The sequence below is a fragment of the Carassius auratus genome, chromosome 18 (assembly GCF_003368295.1).
Source record: "Carassius auratus strain Wakin chromosome 18, ASM336829v1, whole genome shotgun sequence".
Lineage (NCBI taxonomy): Eukaryota > Metazoa > Chordata > Actinopteri > Cypriniformes > Cyprinidae > Carassius > Carassius auratus.
Window position 1 is genome coordinate 20,984,043 of NC_039260.1, and position 18,587 is coordinate 21,002,629.

General features: G+C 38.0%; 1 protein-coding gene across 5 annotated transcripts in view; it reads left to right on the top strand.

The window, feature by feature from the left end:
• LOC113118646 (spectrin beta chain, non-erythrocytic 4-like) overlaps window positions 1–18,587 on the top strand; it is a 73,255-nt gene that overhangs the window by 43,040 nt on the left and 11,628 nt on the right. For 4 of the 5 annotated variants that reach the window (XM_026287976.1, XM_026287980.1, XM_026287977.1 and 1 more), the window contains 10 exons: window positions 3,026–3,172; window positions 12,402–12,665; window positions 14,494–14,718; window positions 14,801–14,890; window positions 14,962–15,240; window positions 16,122–16,252; window positions 16,453–16,657; window positions 16,749–16,994; window positions 17,965–18,099; window positions 18,240–18,484. In XM_026287976.1, the coding sequence (XP_026143761.1) occupies window positions 3,026–3,172; window positions 12,402–12,665; window positions 14,494–14,718; window positions 14,801–14,890; window positions 14,962–15,240; window positions 16,122–16,252; window positions 16,453–16,657; window positions 16,749–16,994; window positions 17,965–18,099; window positions 18,240–18,484 (1,967 nt within the window). Of the gene's footprint in view, window positions 1–1,417; window positions 2,102–3,025; window positions 3,173–12,401; window positions 12,666–14,493; window positions 14,719–14,800; window positions 14,891–14,961; window positions 15,241–16,121; window positions 16,253–16,452; window positions 16,658–16,748; window positions 16,995–17,964; window positions 18,100–18,239; window positions 18,485–18,587 lie in introns of those variants that run through there. The other variant, XM_026287979.1, reaches the window with a different exon arrangement.

Sequence of the window (18,587 nt, forward strand, 5' to 3'; positions counted from 1 at the left end):
TAACTTAAGGGTGAATGGGTAATGTAGTTTCTGCTCTGGGTGGGATGAATTAGGAAGCTTGCATTGTGAAGGGCGCTCTGAAAATCGGCAGTGCAGGTAAAAGATTAAAACCTCTATTAAAACAGATGTCCAAATGAGCGTACCGGTACGCTACAAGCACGTTCTGGGCGCACGGAGAGGTGGCGGTACGCTCAAGAGCTATATTTGGAAGTGGCGGAGTACCGGTGGGTACCGGCCCACTTAAAGCACTGGCAATGACTATACTTGGGAATTTTTTTGCAGTCCACTTAGAATTCAACATGGAAATCATTTTTGTTTTTTATTGGCATTGATTGTTTTGAAATTCAAATGGTACTTACATGCCTGTGTTTTTATTTCTGTAATAAATATGGCTTTCAAGCCAACAGTTAATTTGGTGGATATTGATGGTTTATTGCAGGTATGTTGTTTACATGAGAAAATCTGTGTTACAAGTTAAACAAAAATTCCAATAAACAATCATATTTGAATTTAAATAGTTTCTTTGTCTTGAGTTTACATTAATTATTTACATTTTACATTTACATATCCAAAAAGTTTCAGTCTTTTAATTGCGATTAATCGCGATTAATCGCGATTAATTTTAAAAAATTGTGCGATTAATTAGTTAATTTTTTTTAATCGATTGACAGCACTAATATATATATATATATATATATATATATATATATATATATATATAATGTTCTTTGCACTAAAAAAAATTATGGAGGCCTGTTCCACTACAAAAAAAATGGTTATTACGACTTTCAATCACACGAATCAGACTTTTTTCACTCTACTGTGTTGATATCTCGTAATTCTGACTTTATTTTTCTCTGAATTTTGTTCTTTTGGTTCTACCATTTCCTGTCTGATTCACAATATTGACTTTATTTTTCACAGCTTCAAATTTATAACCTTAACATTTCACAATTCTTACTTGTTCCTCAAAATTGTGAGTTTACATTCTGACTGTCTATTGCTAAATTTGTGTGAATTGTAAGGAAAAAGTAAGTGTTGTGCTGTTAAAAAATTAAAATTTCCTTTTTTTTTCTTTTTTTCTCCCTTTGGCAGAAACCAGCTTCCATACAAAAACAGAGCTTTTAAGAACTGATCACTAAAAGGTTGTTTTGGGAAGGAAAAATGCTTCTTCTATGGCATCGTTGTGAAACCTCTCTTTTCTCCTTTATTTTAAAGAGTACAGGTTGTGATCTGACAGATCGCTTCTCGTTCCCTCATTTTTTGATCCTCTGTTTCTCTATAGCTTCGCTGCGCCTCAGTCTCTCATTCGTATTCGATTAAAAAACCTAGTGTTGTCCTTGTGACGCCTGCAACTACGTAGGCTCCCCTCTCTCGATATGGTTTCCTCCCCCTCCCTCCTCGTCTCTCTCCCTTGCTTTCCGTCTGTCTGTCTCTCCGCATGCTTTTCTCTCATCGTGGATGCTGCAGCGGGAGAAACTGGGTCTTTCAGCTCCGCAGTATTGAGTCAAGCTTATATTAAAAAAACAGGAGGAGGAGAGGAAAAGAGATAGCACGGACTGAAAGAAGACAATATGGATTTGTCTGAGATGCAAGACTGCAAAAACGGGGTGAGAAGTGTGTCTGGATAACTCTGAGGAAGGGAGGGATAAAACGCTTCCCTCATCCTCCCTCTTGACACTCTCCAACGCCCACTCCCTCTCTCTCTCTCTCTCTCTCTCTCTCTCTCTCTCTCTCTCTGTCCGTGGCTAGTGTTTGTACATCGATAATCACCACTGCTGAGCTCATTTCTCTCCTCGCTGTAACTCAGTCCGGCCTCCAGACAGCTAATATTCTGTACCTTTTTGGGGATTTTCTACTAAGATGCACAGCGCTTCTTGTATGCACTGGATTTTATTCTGTCATTTGAGGATTTAGTTTGGTCCAAAAATAGTGCTCGCTGAGTTCTCGGCACATGACTTGAATATTTCATCCAGGGCTGTTTTTGGACTGTGCTTGCGTGTGTGTTCTGGCCAGAGATGGGTTGTGCTGCTCACCTGGGCTGCAGGTGAACATGTGGATTTGGGAACATGACTGACAGATTCTTCACAAACTGATTCAGGTGGTAGTTATAATAATATTTCAAATTAGGCTACTATTAGTTCACATATAATGTATTCATCAATTTTTTCCAATTATTATATTGCCATTTTTATATATTGCATCATGAAATATGTTTATGCATTTACTGAATGTGAAGTGTATATTTTAGGTAATGGTTCAACCTATTCTTCTTCTTATTATTTTATTTGTATTTATTTTTTTCAGTTCACCTAAATAGTTCTGCAGTGTGACTATAAATATATATATTTATATATATATATACTTTTTATTTATCACAAATAAACATAATAACTGTAAAAGAATGAGAAAGAAAATAGTTTTTGATTGAGTAATGTATGTCGCACTGCTGTCACAGCACGACATTTACCTGACAACTACTATAAAATATAATAAAACAGATATAATAAGCTGTTGTTTGAAGAGGAAGAGGAACAATAAAGTGGTATTTTGTTTGTACATCGGAAACTTTCTTTGGGTCATTTTTGATCATCTTTAGGGACAGACTTCAGTGTAAAAGTAGTGTTTTACTACGGTTTTGTGTTATTTTCTATATGCAGTGTATCACAAATGTTATCGTTAATGATCTGTTGTAAGAAAAATCTTTTTAAAATATGTTAAAATATGTATATGAAGAATTCTTCGAAATGTAATGTGTTTTCAAGCAAAAGTTAAAAAATAATAATAATTTATAGAATCTAAATATATTGTGGTGAAAGTAAAAAGTAATAAAATTTTTCATTACACATGCAAAGTTTTGTTTATAGCCTAATTTTTAAACGTTTGTTTGTTTTTTTGTCATGTCATTTTTTAAAGAAATGAATAGGTGTGAAAATCAGATCACAGACCACAGGATCACATGATTTTTGTTAGACATGAGTTTTGAGCGTGACTCCTAACGCCTGTGTTGATGTGTGTTTCACAGATTGGTGATTGGGTGGCAGAAAAGATGCTAATGGCTCGCGACACATCTCGCGACGAGACTCAGAAGCTTCATAAGAAGTGGCTAAAACACCAGACCTTCATGGCAGAACTTGCTCAGAACAAGGAGTGGCTGGACAAGATGGAGAAAGTAAGTTCTCGGGGTTATGCTGTGCTCACTATCTTTGCTTAAAGTAGTTCATAATCTTAGATAATTAAGATAATTAAGTGTGTGCAAATGCTCGGTGCCATTCTTCACTTGGCTTGAAAAACGCTGTTAGGCACCTTGAAATGAAAACAGCACTCAGCTGAAAGTCTTTCTCTGTTGACTCATATTCCATTATAGTCAACGGCTCGTGTGAAACAGAGCCGGTAATCAGAGATGGCATGGCATTTAACAAGGGCAAATCTGCTTAGTGTATCATTTACATTTAGTGGTGCACACACACTTTCACTATTGTTTTGCATAGTAATTATTGTTAGTCATATTTATGGATTATACACATTATCTTCTGAAGCCAGCCACTAAATGTGATGTTGTTGAATGCTGTTGTTGTTGTGTGTTTGATGTATTCTGGATACGCCAAGATTTTCTACATTAATGAAGGTGAACTGTATTTTGGGGTCAGTAAGTGTGAGATACCTGGAACTAATCAGACGTCTTTACTCATATTAGTTTGAATATGTGTTTGAATCTGACAGGACAGATAATATGGGTGTGCGACAGGGTCGGCGAAAAACAAAAAGGATACATTTTTAGATGTTATATTTATATGTATATTTTCTTGTTTAAATCAGAGTTTATTCATTGTAATACAGAGTTTGAACTGATCTACAGAAATTATTTACATTTATTAAAGATTAGTTCATCAAAAAAAAATAACATTTGCTGTCCAAGGTGTGAGTTTGTGGAAACAGATTTGGAGAAAGTGTGCATTACATGGCTTGCTCACCAATGGATGCTCTGCAGTGAATGGGTGCCGTCAGAATGAGAGTCCAAACAGCTGATTAAAACATCACAATCATCCACAAGTAATCCACACCACTCCAGTCCATCAGATAATGTCTTGTGAAGTGAAAACCTCTATAATCCATCAAGACGTTTTAACTTTTAAACATCGCTTTTGACCACAACATGACTCCATAATCCATAAATAAATGCCCACTCCTGTTGTCCTCTGACATCAAAATCCACCAACATATTTGTTTAGAGCTGTTTTGACTTGTAAATGGTGCTTGATCTGTTCATATTTTCCTTCTGAATCATACAAGAAGATCTCTTATTGTAGGTGAAAGCAATGTATTGAACATTTTGAAGTCGTAATGATGGATTTGTTTCTTACAAATACACAGCTTTGCACTTCACAAGCCACTAACTGATGCACTGGAGTGGTGTGGATTACTTGTGGATTATTGTGATGTTTCTATCAAATGTTTGGACTCTCATTCTGACGGCACCCATTCACTGCAGAGCATCCATTGGTGAGCAAGTGATGGAAAGCTACACTTCTCCAAATGAAGAAACAAACTCATCTACATCTCGGATGGCCTGATGGTTAGTATACTTAAACAGATTTTCATTTTTGAGTGAACTATTCCTTTAATACCTATTTTTGTAACTGAAGCCTAAATTAAAGTCGCTATTAATATCTGGCCTAGCAAGACAACTCCAAAACGAATGACACAAAGTAATCACGAAATTCAAGTTGCTTATAGATGCTGCTTGCTTGATATTACCAGCATAATCATCACGGATATTATGTAAAAGCTTGACAGCGCATGATAGCATGTGAGAACTGTGTGTGTGTGTGTGTGTGTGTGCAGATTTCTCTTGACCTAGTATTTCCTGTAGACAGCTGAATCCTGAGGCCTATTTCATTTCTCTGTCATATAACCTTAAACTAGTTACCAGGAATAGAAATATGCTGAACTGTGCTAGCTACATATTTATAACAGCGCCCTGGATTCATGTACCGCGTTCTTATTTTCTGCTGAATTTGGCCCATTCGGACGTCTTTGCCTTGCTGTACCTGCTACATAAATGCTTTACACATTCACCGTGTTCACAGGTGTATTCACAAGGGACAAATCAATCTTTAGTTTGGACAGTTTTTGTTTCTTTTTAAAGCCCCAAAGTTACTTGTTCAGCAAACCCGAATTTTTATTTTCTCTGGTCAGTCACATCCAGTGTCTTAGTTTAATAATTCATCGCTGCACTTTAGCCAAAAATGTTGCCGATTCACCAACATGTATAATATACACTTGGATAAATAATTTTGTCTGCCATGCAAAAAAATTTACTTTGACATGCTACACGCTGTTTTAGAATTAAAATGTCATTGCTCATGTGCATCTCTTAATCTCTTGTGACAGGCTTTATTTAAATATGTGGTCAGAAATGACTTACCAGTAGTTTGCTAAGTAAGAGAAAAAAAACAGCTTGCTTACCATTAATGTATCCCTATATATAAAATAGGGTTTATCCGTAATTTAAGCATTTTACCGGGAGGTAATTTTGAAGGGCATCAATTGCAAAGCAAACTGCCAAAGCAGTATGTTCTTTAAATGCTCATATAGTAAGAGCTTCTGTTCATTAATCTCTATTTTCCAGTAAAAGGCGTTATGCAGCATCTCACCTCATGGACACATGCGTTAGAATTACAACATGCTGTATTGACTAGTTCTGATCCAATGTCAGTCACCGAGCAGCTGTCAGATGAAGCAGTCATGCCAAATCAAGTGAAGGGAAGGGGAATATGTGTCTGTTGCTAGATGCTGCTTTCCTCACCCCCCACCCCCAGCCCAACCCCAGTTCTCCATGTGTGAAGGTCATTTGTGCTGCCTCCTCTTCACACATCCATGTGCTGTATACAGCTCACAGGAAGTGATGAGATGCACTTCCAGGTCAGAATGAACTGTGAACAGCCAGCTTCTTTGGCAATGAATGTTTGTGGCTTACCCTCCTTGTGAAGGGTGTCAGTGATTGTCTTTTGGACAACTGTCAGATCAGCAGTCTTCCCCATGATTGTGTAGCCTAGTGAACCACACTGAGGCTATGTCTACATTAATCCGGATACATTTGAAAATTTATTTTTTTGTTTTAAAATGTTCTACGTCCACACTAAAAATTTTTAAGCATTTTATAAAAGTGTCTCACCCACACTGAAACATCAGAAAACGTTAAATTTGCTTAAAAAAGCTCACTGCAGATGATACACAAATACTTCAAATACTTCCATGTAAAGTAACTGAATTGATCAATTATTTCCTCTTACAGCACGCAAAAAATAAATAAAATAATGTACACATTTGTATGTGATATTATGTATAACTAGAGCTAAAGTGGAAAAAAAAAATATTATTTATGAAAATTTTAACCATCAGAATCTACAAATTAAAAACATAATCACACAAAGATACTGTATATTTTTTACTGTCCAATTTTGGTAACACTTTAAGATTAACTTGGTATAGTGTAATTTTACAAACAGGCACTGAAAAAGAATAATTAGTAACTATAGGTACTTAGTATAAGGTTAGGATTAGGGTTTAATGTAGGATTAGTTGCTTGTAATTATACATAAATTTAATGTTATTATAGTAAGTGCATGTAATGTGCAACTACATCACCCTAAAATAAAGTGTTATCCAAATAGTTTTCTTGGCCCCTCATAAGTTTTTAATCCATCTTCAATTTATCCTTCTTCATTTTTTATAATTGTCCTTAAATTATGGTTTTCATCCTTAAATGACTTTTTGATATTAGCTGAATATCTCCTGCCAAAACAATGTTTCCTGGAGGGTATTTATTATGTTTTGCACCTCTGGGCCCGGGGAAACTAATTCCCAGAGCAATATGGTACCTGACCAGTTCAATATTGTGTGTCATTGGTTCCTTGTGTGTTCACATGCACGTGATCTCCTGCATATTAATTACAAATGTTTCAATAATCAGATTTTAGTTTTCTGCCATCTTGAAAAGACATGCAAAGTCACAGAGACAATATTCCTTTGATGAAACTTCAAGAGTCCTACATTGTGACTCATTAGACACTCAGACACAAATTATCCGTCTTATTCCTCCCACCAACCACCTCTCCCACACTCACTCTTCTCTCAAGTGTACACTCTTTAGTGTTTTATCATCGCCACAGCATGAGGACGCTGAAGCCAACGATGTGACTGTGAGCGCACGCAGTGCATGTTGGGAGCTCAGGCCAGATTCCTGAGGAGGCACAGAGAACGAGAGGCTGTCATCAAGAGAGAGATGTTACGTAAAGCCCCTCGCAGCACCATGTTTAACCCAGTTCTGCTGCGTGAACCCGCTCTACTGCACACTGCACTGGCCAAAATGCATAAAAAGTTTTTAGTTTTTTTGTGTTCTCATCTCATCTTCAGGACAATAGAGCAATAAATATCCGTAGATAATGATACACAGCTAATGTAACCTTTAGAGATCACTTGTCCTATTTCCCAGCTTTCTTCTCACATCAAAAAAGACTTAGCAGCAGCTGCTGCAATGTGACATGCACGACTGGGACATACTCCCATTAGATTGCACATAATGCAGCATCAGAGAAAGACACGAATAATGTGGAAACCACTGTTACATGCCTCCATGCAGTATTCAAATCAGTTTGGCTGATTGACAAGTACTAATAAAATAAATAATTAGTTTTAATGCAGTATTAATAATTTAATTTCATTATGTATGTCAGTGTGAGCTAAATCATATGTTTGGCCATTACAGTCATCATTCTAGGTTAACCTCTAATTTACATATTTAAAAATCCATTCATATTTAATTAAATAAGCATCATTTAGTTTAGCACTGCAACTCGGTCGGGACTCATAAATGTGAAACATTGCTAATTTCAGAGTGTAAACCGTATTAACCGAGTTTTTAAAAATTCAAAGGGTTAATTTTTCAATATGTTATGTCATTATAATTTAACTGGATAACATGTGCTGTACATGCACTGCAAAAAAAAAAAAAAAAAAAAAAACATTCATCCAAGTTGTAAATAAGACAAAGAAAATTGTGCTGCATTCACATTGTACAAGAAAAATATTATTTCAGTCTTGCAGTACTTCAACTTGTCTTTTACTTCAAAAGGTTTAATTTGCTACTTGCTGTTTCTATGCAATTATTTGAAATTTACCACAAAATCCTACACAATTTCTTTCCCACTTCATAACTACATGATCCTGCTTTGTTTTTTCACTTGCTTTAGATAGCCTGTGATGTCACCGTTTGGCTGCCAGTGTGTGTGTGCGTGTGTGTGTGTGTGTGTGTGTGTGTGGGAAGCAGCCGGTCTGATTCCTGTGCTCATGGGCATCATTTCCATGGTCACTGTATCGCTGTACCAACCCCCTTCCCATCAGCCAGTGCTGACAGAAAGGATGAGTTATAATGGTTGGCTGTGTTGGGGGAGGGACACTGCATGTGTACTGTATGTATGTGCATGTGTGTTTAGGACCCCGTGGTCTGTGTGGAGATCAGGTGAGGGAGGGCCAGTCTGTGTGTGTGAGAGAGAGGTGTACCAGTTTAGTCTGTGCTCGTGCCAGGTTCTGTAGACCTGTCTGTCATGCATTCAAATACAAAACGTTCGCCAAAAACATCTATTGCACAAGAGTATTTGGTGAACAATGAAACAGAAAAAATATATAATAGGCATTTTACATATAAATAGTTTTTTACATTTTTACATCCACAGAAGATTTGAGTGGTTGTTTTCCATGCAAAAGTTTGTGTCTATTGTGTTAGGGTGTTTGCAGGTCATTGTTATGTGGTTGGTAAGAGGTTTGGATTTTTTTAAAGCTAATTTTTTTATGTTGTTATGCAGTTGCTAGAACATTCTGATTGGTTACAAGGTGGGAGTTACATGCAAATTCTTAATAATTAGGATAAAACCCCTAAAACTATGAGCACTACTCTTGCGTAAAAGAAGTACACTTTAGGACATTTAGAGTACTGTTAAAATATATATATATATAATAAAAATATAAATAATATACTGTTAAAATATATACAGTTCTTAAAAGGGTTAGTTCACCCCAAAATTTAAATTATGTCATTAATTACTCACCCTCATGTCGATCCAATTCAGTAAGACCTATGGAACACAAATTAAGATGTTTTTGATGAAATCTATGATGTAAGCTATGCAACTGAAATGTCTGATGCATACATGTGCATTCCTCTGCTCATAAACAAGCCCTGCAGCTGATGATGCACAATGGATATGAATTGTTGAAAAGTCATTATTTTTTTTTCTTTGTGCACAAAAAGTATTATCATAGCTTCAAAAAATTACAGTTGAACCACTGATGTCACATGGACTATTTTAACTAAGTCCTTACTACATTCCTGGCAACATTTGTGTCGGTCTATGCAGGGTCAGAAAGCTCTTGGATTTCATCAAAAATATCTTAAGTTAACAGGTTTGGAACAGCGAGGGCAATTAATGACAGAATGTTTATTTTTGGTTGAACTATCTCTTTAAGTATGCAAATGTGAAACGTTGCTAATGATACATTTAAATATCTATTCATTTCTGTTGAAACTTGTATTTCAAGTATTTAAATATTTTTTGCAATTAAGCATTTGTAATGAGGAATTATTGCATTTAAAATATGTTAACCTTAAATGTAATATTGAATAACACATTAGACTTAATCAAGCATTTTACATGTGCTTTAGCATCTAATTCAACACATTAAAATATGTGTACAGTACTTGAATGAATGATGCATTTATATAGCGCTTTATTGTGTATTGCTGTACACCCAAAGTGCTGTACAATCCTGTGGGGGTCTCTCCTCAACCACCAAAAGTGTGCAGCATCAACCTGGATGATGCGCCATAGCCATAGACTTTATTACAAAGTGCACTTTTAAAATTGTAAGTGTGTACTCTTTAAGTACTCTAAAGTGGTATTTTAAGTAATATTATATTATCAGCACGTAGAGTTCTTTAAAAAAATATACTTAACGATCTGAAGTACACCACAATCCACGTTCAGTACAATTAAGCGCACTTCTTTTTCCCAAATATAGTAATAGTGAAAGTAGCTAATAGCTTTAAATCTATGCACTGTTTATACAGTTCAAACTTTTTAATCTAAATGCAGATGCACAGATGAGTGTCTGAGGAACAATAATATTTCAGCAGTTTCATAATCAGTGTGCGTCTCTGAAGAAGCATCTGCTCTCGTCGTTAGATCAGCGTTCTCTGTCCTGAACTGATCTGAAGTGACGCAGGTGCGGTTTTCTTTTAGGTAAGCTGGAGTCCAGACACGGCCAACTGTACTCATGTGGATCACAGTCCTCAGCACACTGTTACACCGAGCTGTGATCACTGTGAGCTGATAATGACTAGTTCATCAGATCTAGCCAGTGCTTTTGTTCGTTCACTGCTAAAAGTGATAGGTAAAATTGATAGCCTGAATGCACTGTAAGTCGCTTTGGATAAAAGCATCTGCTAAATGCATAAATTTAATTTAATTAAATTTTAATTTTAAAAGGAGAGATGGAGGATGTTGGCACCACAACCACCAATGCTGTTGTTGTTTCCATATTGGAGCATGTCGGCTTTTATACGCTTAATAATAATAATAATAATAATAATTCCTTACATTTGTATAGTGCTTTTCTAGGCACTCAAAGCGTTCACATTGTCAGGGGGTATCTCCTCATCCACCACCATGTTTAGTGTTGAGAAGTCTTATACATTATACTCATACAAGTGAGTCCAGTTTTTCAGTTTAATTGAACTGGCTAAAAAAAAGATATTTTGATTCAGTTCAAGTCATGACTCCATGACACCAGTTCATTTACAGTAAATTAAAAAAATGTGTGTATGTATATAGTATGTATACATAGTATACACTTATTTTGTGTTGAACAGCATAGCAAAGCAAAAATTAAAAGTAATTTTAAGTGTAGTGTTATTCAATATCACTTTTAAAGACAATATATTTAAAATGTCCTAAATTTCAGCTTTGGGCCCTATTTTAACGATCTAAATGCAAAGTTTAAAGCACACGGTGCAGGTGCACTCGGGGCGTGTCCAAATCCACTTTTTAAAGACGTAAAAACAGTCTGTGCGCCGAGGTGCATTTTTGGAATGGGTTGTCCCTATTCCCTTAATAAGTAATGGGCGTAACGTTCAATAAACCAATCAGAGTGTCATCTCCCATTCCCTTTAAGAGCGAGATGCGCTCGCGTGAGGTGGATCTCTGTTTACATGCCAGAATTTATTGACAGAAAAGCTGAATGCTTCTCAAGCGAAGAAACAGATCTGCTCGTGCGCAAAGTTAAAGCACGCCAGCAAATCATCTACGGGACAAGCAGGAATCCACCACTGCTTCCCGAGGTGAAGAAGGCGTGGGATGAAGTAGAATTTCATTCATCATTATAAGTAGTAATAGGCTGAATTGCAAATAGGTAGGATAATTCTAATACACTATCCATCATTACACTTTTATGTTTATGTAGCCTACACAATAATATTCTTTTACACTGTAATCCTTTTGTTTTTAATATTTGCCATGTTTGTGTGATGTGCATCCCTGTGTGTAATAAGCAAAGTCAACGCGCACTGTGGACCCGCCCAGAGCCGCATTTTCTACCAACGCGCTCTCTTTAAATAACAAACAAATATTGGGCCATTGACTTTAGACTTTAGACCAGGTTTGAGTTGGTCTATGGCGCAGTCTATTTTCAGCTATAGCAAAAAAATATAGCAATGTGCCAGCAATGCGCCTGAACACACCTCTTTTTTTCAGACCAGCACACCCATGGGTGTACAAATGGGCACAAATGGATTTACTAATTAAATGATGTGGCGCTGGACGGGAAAATGTCAATGGCGCCAGACTGAAACTAGCAAACACACTTGTGCTGCACTACGCCTTGCATCGCTTTGCGCCGGGTGTATGATAGGGCCCTTTATCATTAGAAATGTGTAATTAGAAATATGTTTAAATGCAGGACATACAAGTTTGTTTTTTTCATTACTTAAATATTACAGCTTTATATGTAATTTTTATAATTGAAGTAAAAAAGCGTACTGTAAACCTCGACTAATTACATACAATACATTTAAACTATAATTATAATTGAATTATAAATAGCATGCAAATAAGCATCTGAAAACATATCCAGCTTACACTTAGAAATAAATATTTCTATAATAAACATTAACAATATTCTAAAGTGCACTTTAAAAAAAAAAAATTCCAGTGTTTGGGAATCCTGGAATCTGGAAGCTGTCATTTATTTTTGCAGTTCCATTTTGTGCCACTAGTGGGACAGAAACGGTCAGTTTTCATCATTGAATACTGATGGTTTTCTCTGTGTATTATGGGTTTTCTCAGGAGGGCCAGAGGTTAATGCAGGAGAAGCCCGAGATGAGCGCGCTGGTGAAGAAGAAGCTGGAGGAGATCCGTGAGTGCTGGCAGGATCTGGAGAGCACCACACAAGCTAAAGCCCGGCAGCTGTTCGAGGCCAACCGAGCCGACCTGCTGGTACAGAACTACTCCAGTCTGGACCAGCGACTAGAGCAGCTCGAGGGACATCTGGCACACGTGGACTACGGCCAGGACCTGACCACTGTCAACAAGCAGCTGAAGAAACTACAGGTCTTTACTCTTATTTCACAGACACAAGTATCAGCAGCTTTCAGTCTCACGAGTTTAGAAATGCTATGTGCGACAAGATGATGTTTCCTCCAGATCTTGCTTTCATTTTTGATCTGGCAGATTGCTGGTTTCCAACATGCCTTTAATTTGCTCTTTATTTCTTTCCTGTGCTGAAGACTTTAATTTTATTTTCCACTGCTGCATTTACTGGTAATATGAGCCTCATCACTGTCCACCGTATGAGTGTGATTCATGTCGCTGGTGTGGCTCTCCTCTCTGACAGCATGCCATGGCTCTCAGCTGATCTGAGTTCAGTTTCAGCTCTGTCCCCATGTCACTCCATCCTCATCACCATCAGCGGTATTGTATCATCTTCATTTACGATTTCTTGATTTGCACATGCCCTCTCTCTTCCTTTCAGTTTGTTTTTATGTTCTTTAAATTCCCATCTGTTTTCACCAGAATATATTTCATATGTACATCATAGGTAGCGGTCAATGCTATGTGTGTGTGTATGGGAGTGTGTGGTTTTTATTGTGCTATGTTTCCTGTCCTTTTATACATCAGCATATTTCAAACACTTTGCCTTCAGTAGCATTTACTGTAGTTGAAAATGTAAAAATGTTTTTAGGTGTGCCAGAGAGAATGAAACATTTCAATTAATAATTCTGATTCTAGATTATTTTTAAGGTTCATTTGCATGTTGTGTAATAGTAGTAATAATATGCAGTTGTTAATAATAATGCAGTACATGAAGTCTCTTCTAGTTTGACATTAACTGTGTTTAAGTCAATGAATTGCTGCGTCTCATTTCAGAATGAAAATAGCATTAGTGTGTTTGTAATAGTTGGTCACATGTTTGAATCCCATTACTGTAATTACAATAGCCCTTGAAATATGAGATTGGATTGGTCATTGGTTCAATTCACTGTCTTAATCTATGTAACATCTGACCCGAATGGGTTACTGCATCTGGATCTTTTTAAACACTACCCTTTCAAAAGTTTGGTTTTTGGTATTTAGGCTGCATTTATTTGATAAAAAATACAGTAATATTGTGAAATATTATTACAATTTTAAATAGCAGATTTGTATTTTAATATATTTTTAATTAGTATTTATTTATTTAAATGTAAAATTTTGAGCAACATTAGTCTTCAGTGTCACATGATAAGAAATCATTAATAATCTGCAGATTTGCCACTGAAAGAAACATTTAAAATACATTGTTGAAATAGTTACTTTTTTTTTTTTAAAAAACTGTGAATACTGTGATACTTTTATTCTTAAGATTATTTGATGAATGTAACGTTCAGTGGAACAGAATTTATTTGAAATAGAAATGTTTGCTAAATTATGTCTTCATAAATGTTTTTACAGTCACTTTTAATAAATGTAATGCATCCTTGCTGGAGTATTAAATTATTCCTAAAACATCTTGCTGACACCAGACTTTTGAATGTTAGTGTATGTCCTGATATCTTTGCTATCAAATCTAGTGTCCTTCGCCATTTTTAAGGAATGACAAGCACAATTTTAACATAAATGAGCATTTGTTTTGGAAGTTTGAAAGTTTTATGATGATGTCATAACTCACTTCCTGTCTCCTTTGGTCTCTCTGGTGTTCTTCCTCTCCTCTTTCCCACTATCTATACTGTCGTCATTTTTAACCGTGCTTCACTGTGTTGAACTGTGTATCTCTCCATCCTTCTCTCTTTGACGTACACTTCTTTCTCTTGTCCTTCCTTCCTGTTCTACACTTCAAACGACCTCTTCATTGATACTCTTTTGCTCATTCATCATGTTCCCTCCACTTCACCTCTAACAGACGATGGAGTGTCAGATGGAGGAGTGGTATAAAGAGGTCGGAGAGCTGCAGGCTCAGGCGGCCTCCATCCCTCAGCAGGGGCAGGTGATGGGAAAGGTGTCTGAGAGACAAGCCGGGGTGGAAACACGAATTGTGCGACTGATTGAGCCGCTGAAAGAGAGACGTCGTATCCTGCTGGCCTCTAAAGAAGTGCACCAAGTGGGCCGTGACCTCGAAGATGAAATTGTGAGTTTAGCAGCCTCATTATAACTATTAGCTTTAATATATTTTGAAATGTGCAACATGTTGTGAATGTTTTTGCCTGCAGTTGTGGATACAAGAGCGTCTCCCCGTGGCCACTTCTCAAGAACATGGCACAAGCTTACAAGCTGTTCAGCAACTCATGAAGAAGAATCAAGTAAGACAGCATCAAAAACTCTACTGAGCAGAGCTCTCAAGACTCTGTTTCTCATGGTCATCTCCTCTCAGAGTCTGCAGAGAGAGCTTCAAGGTCACCGTGGACGTGTGGAGGATGTTCTGGAGAGAGCAGGTGTGATCGCGTCTATACGCAGTCCAGAAGCAGACAGCATCAGGGCCGGCATGGAGCAGCTCCATCAGCTGTGGGAGGCGCTGTGGAGCGAGACCGAGCAGCGGCAGCTCCGGCTGGATGTCATGTACCAGGCGCAGCAGTACGACTTTGATGCAGGAGAGGTGGAGGCCTGGCTGAGCGAGCAGGAACTGCACATGATGAATGAGGAGACGGGAAAGGTAGGAGAAGAGAACAGACCAGTCATGTGGGGGTGGGAAACACCAAACAGCCATACTAAATAATAAGCAATAAATAACTCTAATCAACAAAATGTTAGCTTTCTGGCTCGTATATATATATATACACACACATACATTATATATGGTATATAAAGTACAAACATGTTACAGTTTATGTAGGCGAGAGATCAGGGCAGGTGGCAGACAGACAGAGTTGAGAGAAGGCAATCTGAGTCGGTGCAGGCAGAGAACAATCAGGGAATCAAGAAACAGCCCAAGGTCAATACACTAGAAAACAAACACTCAGAAAAGACAGCCGGGGCAAATCAAAGCTTCGCAGTGATTGAGCGTTTGGTGACTGCTTATATGTGTGTGCATGTTTTTGTGACATATCAGGACACAGCTCTGTATAATGACATGGGTATGACACAGATATTACAAGGAGAGGGTGACTTATGAGGACATAACCCATGTCCCCATTTTTCAAAACGCTTATAAATCATACAGAAGTTACCTACTGTAAATATATTAAAACTTAATTTTTGATTAGTAATATGCATCGCTAAGAACTTCATTTGGACAACTTTAAAGGTGATTTTCTCAATATTTAGATTTTTTTCCACCATCAGATTCCAGATTTTCAAATAGCTGTTTCTCAGCCTAATATTGTGCTATCCTAACAAACCTTACATCAATGGAAATCCTATTCATTCAACTTGTATGTGATGCATTAACCTGGTTTTGTTGTCCAGGGTCACAAATCACAAAAATCTTTATTGTTTGAGACCTGTGTAAACGTGTCGTTTTCCGGGATGCTGCAGTGTTATAGATAATGAGATTGGAGCTGTGTGTATCTGAACTGTGTCCCTCTCTCACATAAGGATGAAGCCAGTACTCTGCAGCTGCTGAAGAAACAGCTGGCGCTAGAACAGACCATAGAGGACTATGCCGAGACCATCGGGATGCTTTCTCAGCAGTGCAGACAGCTGCTGGAGCTCGGACATCCAGACTGGTAAATGTGCAGCAGTACTCACTGATTCAATCAAATATACAAACACACAACAATCTTTTGCTCATCTAGTTTCACTTTTGTGCAATCGCAGATGCCATTCTTTGTACTCCAGTGATAACACTTTTCAAGAGTAATAGATTTCACTGATTTCTTTTCCTCTGAATGACTTCTAAGTATGTGTGTGTGTGCTTGTGCCTCAGTGAGCAGATCAGTAAGCATCAGTCTCAGATCGACAGGCTGTACGTGTCTCTGAAGGACCTGGCGCAGGAGAAGAAGTCTCGTCTGGAGCAGCAGTACTGGCTCTATCAGCTCAACAGGGAGGTGGATGAACTTGAGCAGTGGATCGCAGAGAGGGAGGTCATCGCCAGCTCCACTGAACTCGGACAAGACTTTGAGCATGTATCGGTCAGTTGATTCAGCTATTCCATTTTTATCTGCCCCTAAACATGATCAGCTGTAGCTCTTGTAATTCTAACACTGTAAACCCGATCCTCAGATTCTGCAGGAGAAATATACAGAGTTTGCATCGGAGACTGGGAGCCTGGGGCAGGAGAGGGTCACTGCTGTTAACCAGATGGTCGATGAGCTCATAGATTACGGGCATGCGGATGCAGCCACCATCGCTGAATGGAAGGATGGGGTGAACGAGGCCTGGGCGGATCTGCTGGAGCTGATGGAGACGCGAGGACAGATGCTCGCTGCTTCACACCAGTTACACAAGTTCTTCTCTGACTGCCAAGAGGTATGAAGGAGGAAACGCAGGACATCTGATTAAGTCGTCTAAACTGAGTGTTTTGCCAAGGCCATCATAATTATTACTAGTATACTTCACTATCACTGTCAATATTGCTCAAGTGGTTTTCTTCAAATGCTTGTTTATTAAACTATCTGTTTAAATGACATGCATCCATCCAAGCAACCATATAGCACTGCATTAAGCCAGAATTTTTCAAAAAAAGTTGCCACCCTGTTGAAAAATCCAGCATATGCTGATTAGGTATGTTTTGAAGAATGGCTGCTGGTTTGAGTTGGTTTAAGCTGGTCCTAAGCTGGTCCTGAGCAGGAGCTAGTTGCTTAGGACCAGCACATGACCAGCTAAAGACCAGCTTAAGCCAGCAACAACCAGCAGCCATGCTTCAAAACATACCTAACCAGCATATGCTGTGTTTTTTTTTTCAACAGAGCAGCCAATACCACCATTTATTATTATCGTCACAAAATGTTCATGGCTACCAGAATATTTTGTTTTATGAATATCTGAATCTGCAAGTACATGTCAGAAGGAAGAACAGAGCCTCTGCTTTTAAATGAAATGTTTTATTCTAGCTTCATGCATTTTCTCTTTATCGATACTTGAATGTGGGAAAGTTTCCTAAAACTCTTCTGGAGTAGATCTCAACTTTTCCAACAATGTTACATGGGCAGTGTACTTGATATTATTGGTTGAATAAAAATCCTAGCTTTCTTTAATGCCCTGGCAAGCTTTTTATATATATATTTTGTTTTATTACTGTGATATCTGTGGGATAATGCTGAGGCATGTTTGTCCTTCTGCTGCAGGTGTTGAGGAGACTGAGACTAAGCTGTGTTTGTGTGTTTACTGTGTGTACATGATAAATAGAAGCAGTGCTCGTGCTGCATGAAAGCTTAGACCGCAGTGGTCTCGTCTGTCTGCAGGTGTGGAATAGCATGAGTCTGTTTGTGTGTTTCAGGTTTTAGCACAGATCGAGGATAAGCAGCGGAGGTTACCTGAGGTTCGCGCAGGTCAAGGAGGCACTTCAAACACCAGCACACTTCAGAGACTTATGCAGACTTTTGAACATGATATTCAGCTACTTGTTACACAGGTGAACTGATGCAACACATCCTTATGCAAGGAGTGCAAAATAAATATATAAAGTTTGTAGATAGATCTCTAAAATACTTGATGATAAAATACGGTTCATGACAGTGGCAGCATTTGTATAAAGAGGGTTGTTTTCCTCAGGTAAGACAGTTGCAGGAAAGTGCAGCCCAGCTCCGAACAGTTTATGCCGGGGAGAAAGCAGAAGCCATCGCCATGCAAGAACATGAAGTGATGCAGACATGGAAAGAGCTGCTCATTTCCTGTGAAGACTGCCGAATGCAAATCACCACAGCTACAGACAAGTTATGCTTCTTTGGGATGGTGCGTGATCAGTTGATGTGGATGGACAGCATCATCTGTCAGATAGGAACTGGGGAGAAACCAAGGTAGGACACATGCTGGGACACTTGCTGTCTGCTTAAAGGAGCTCATTAAGGTGCTTTATCATTGTAATGCATGAAGGTTTGCTTCAGGTCATCTGAAGAGCAG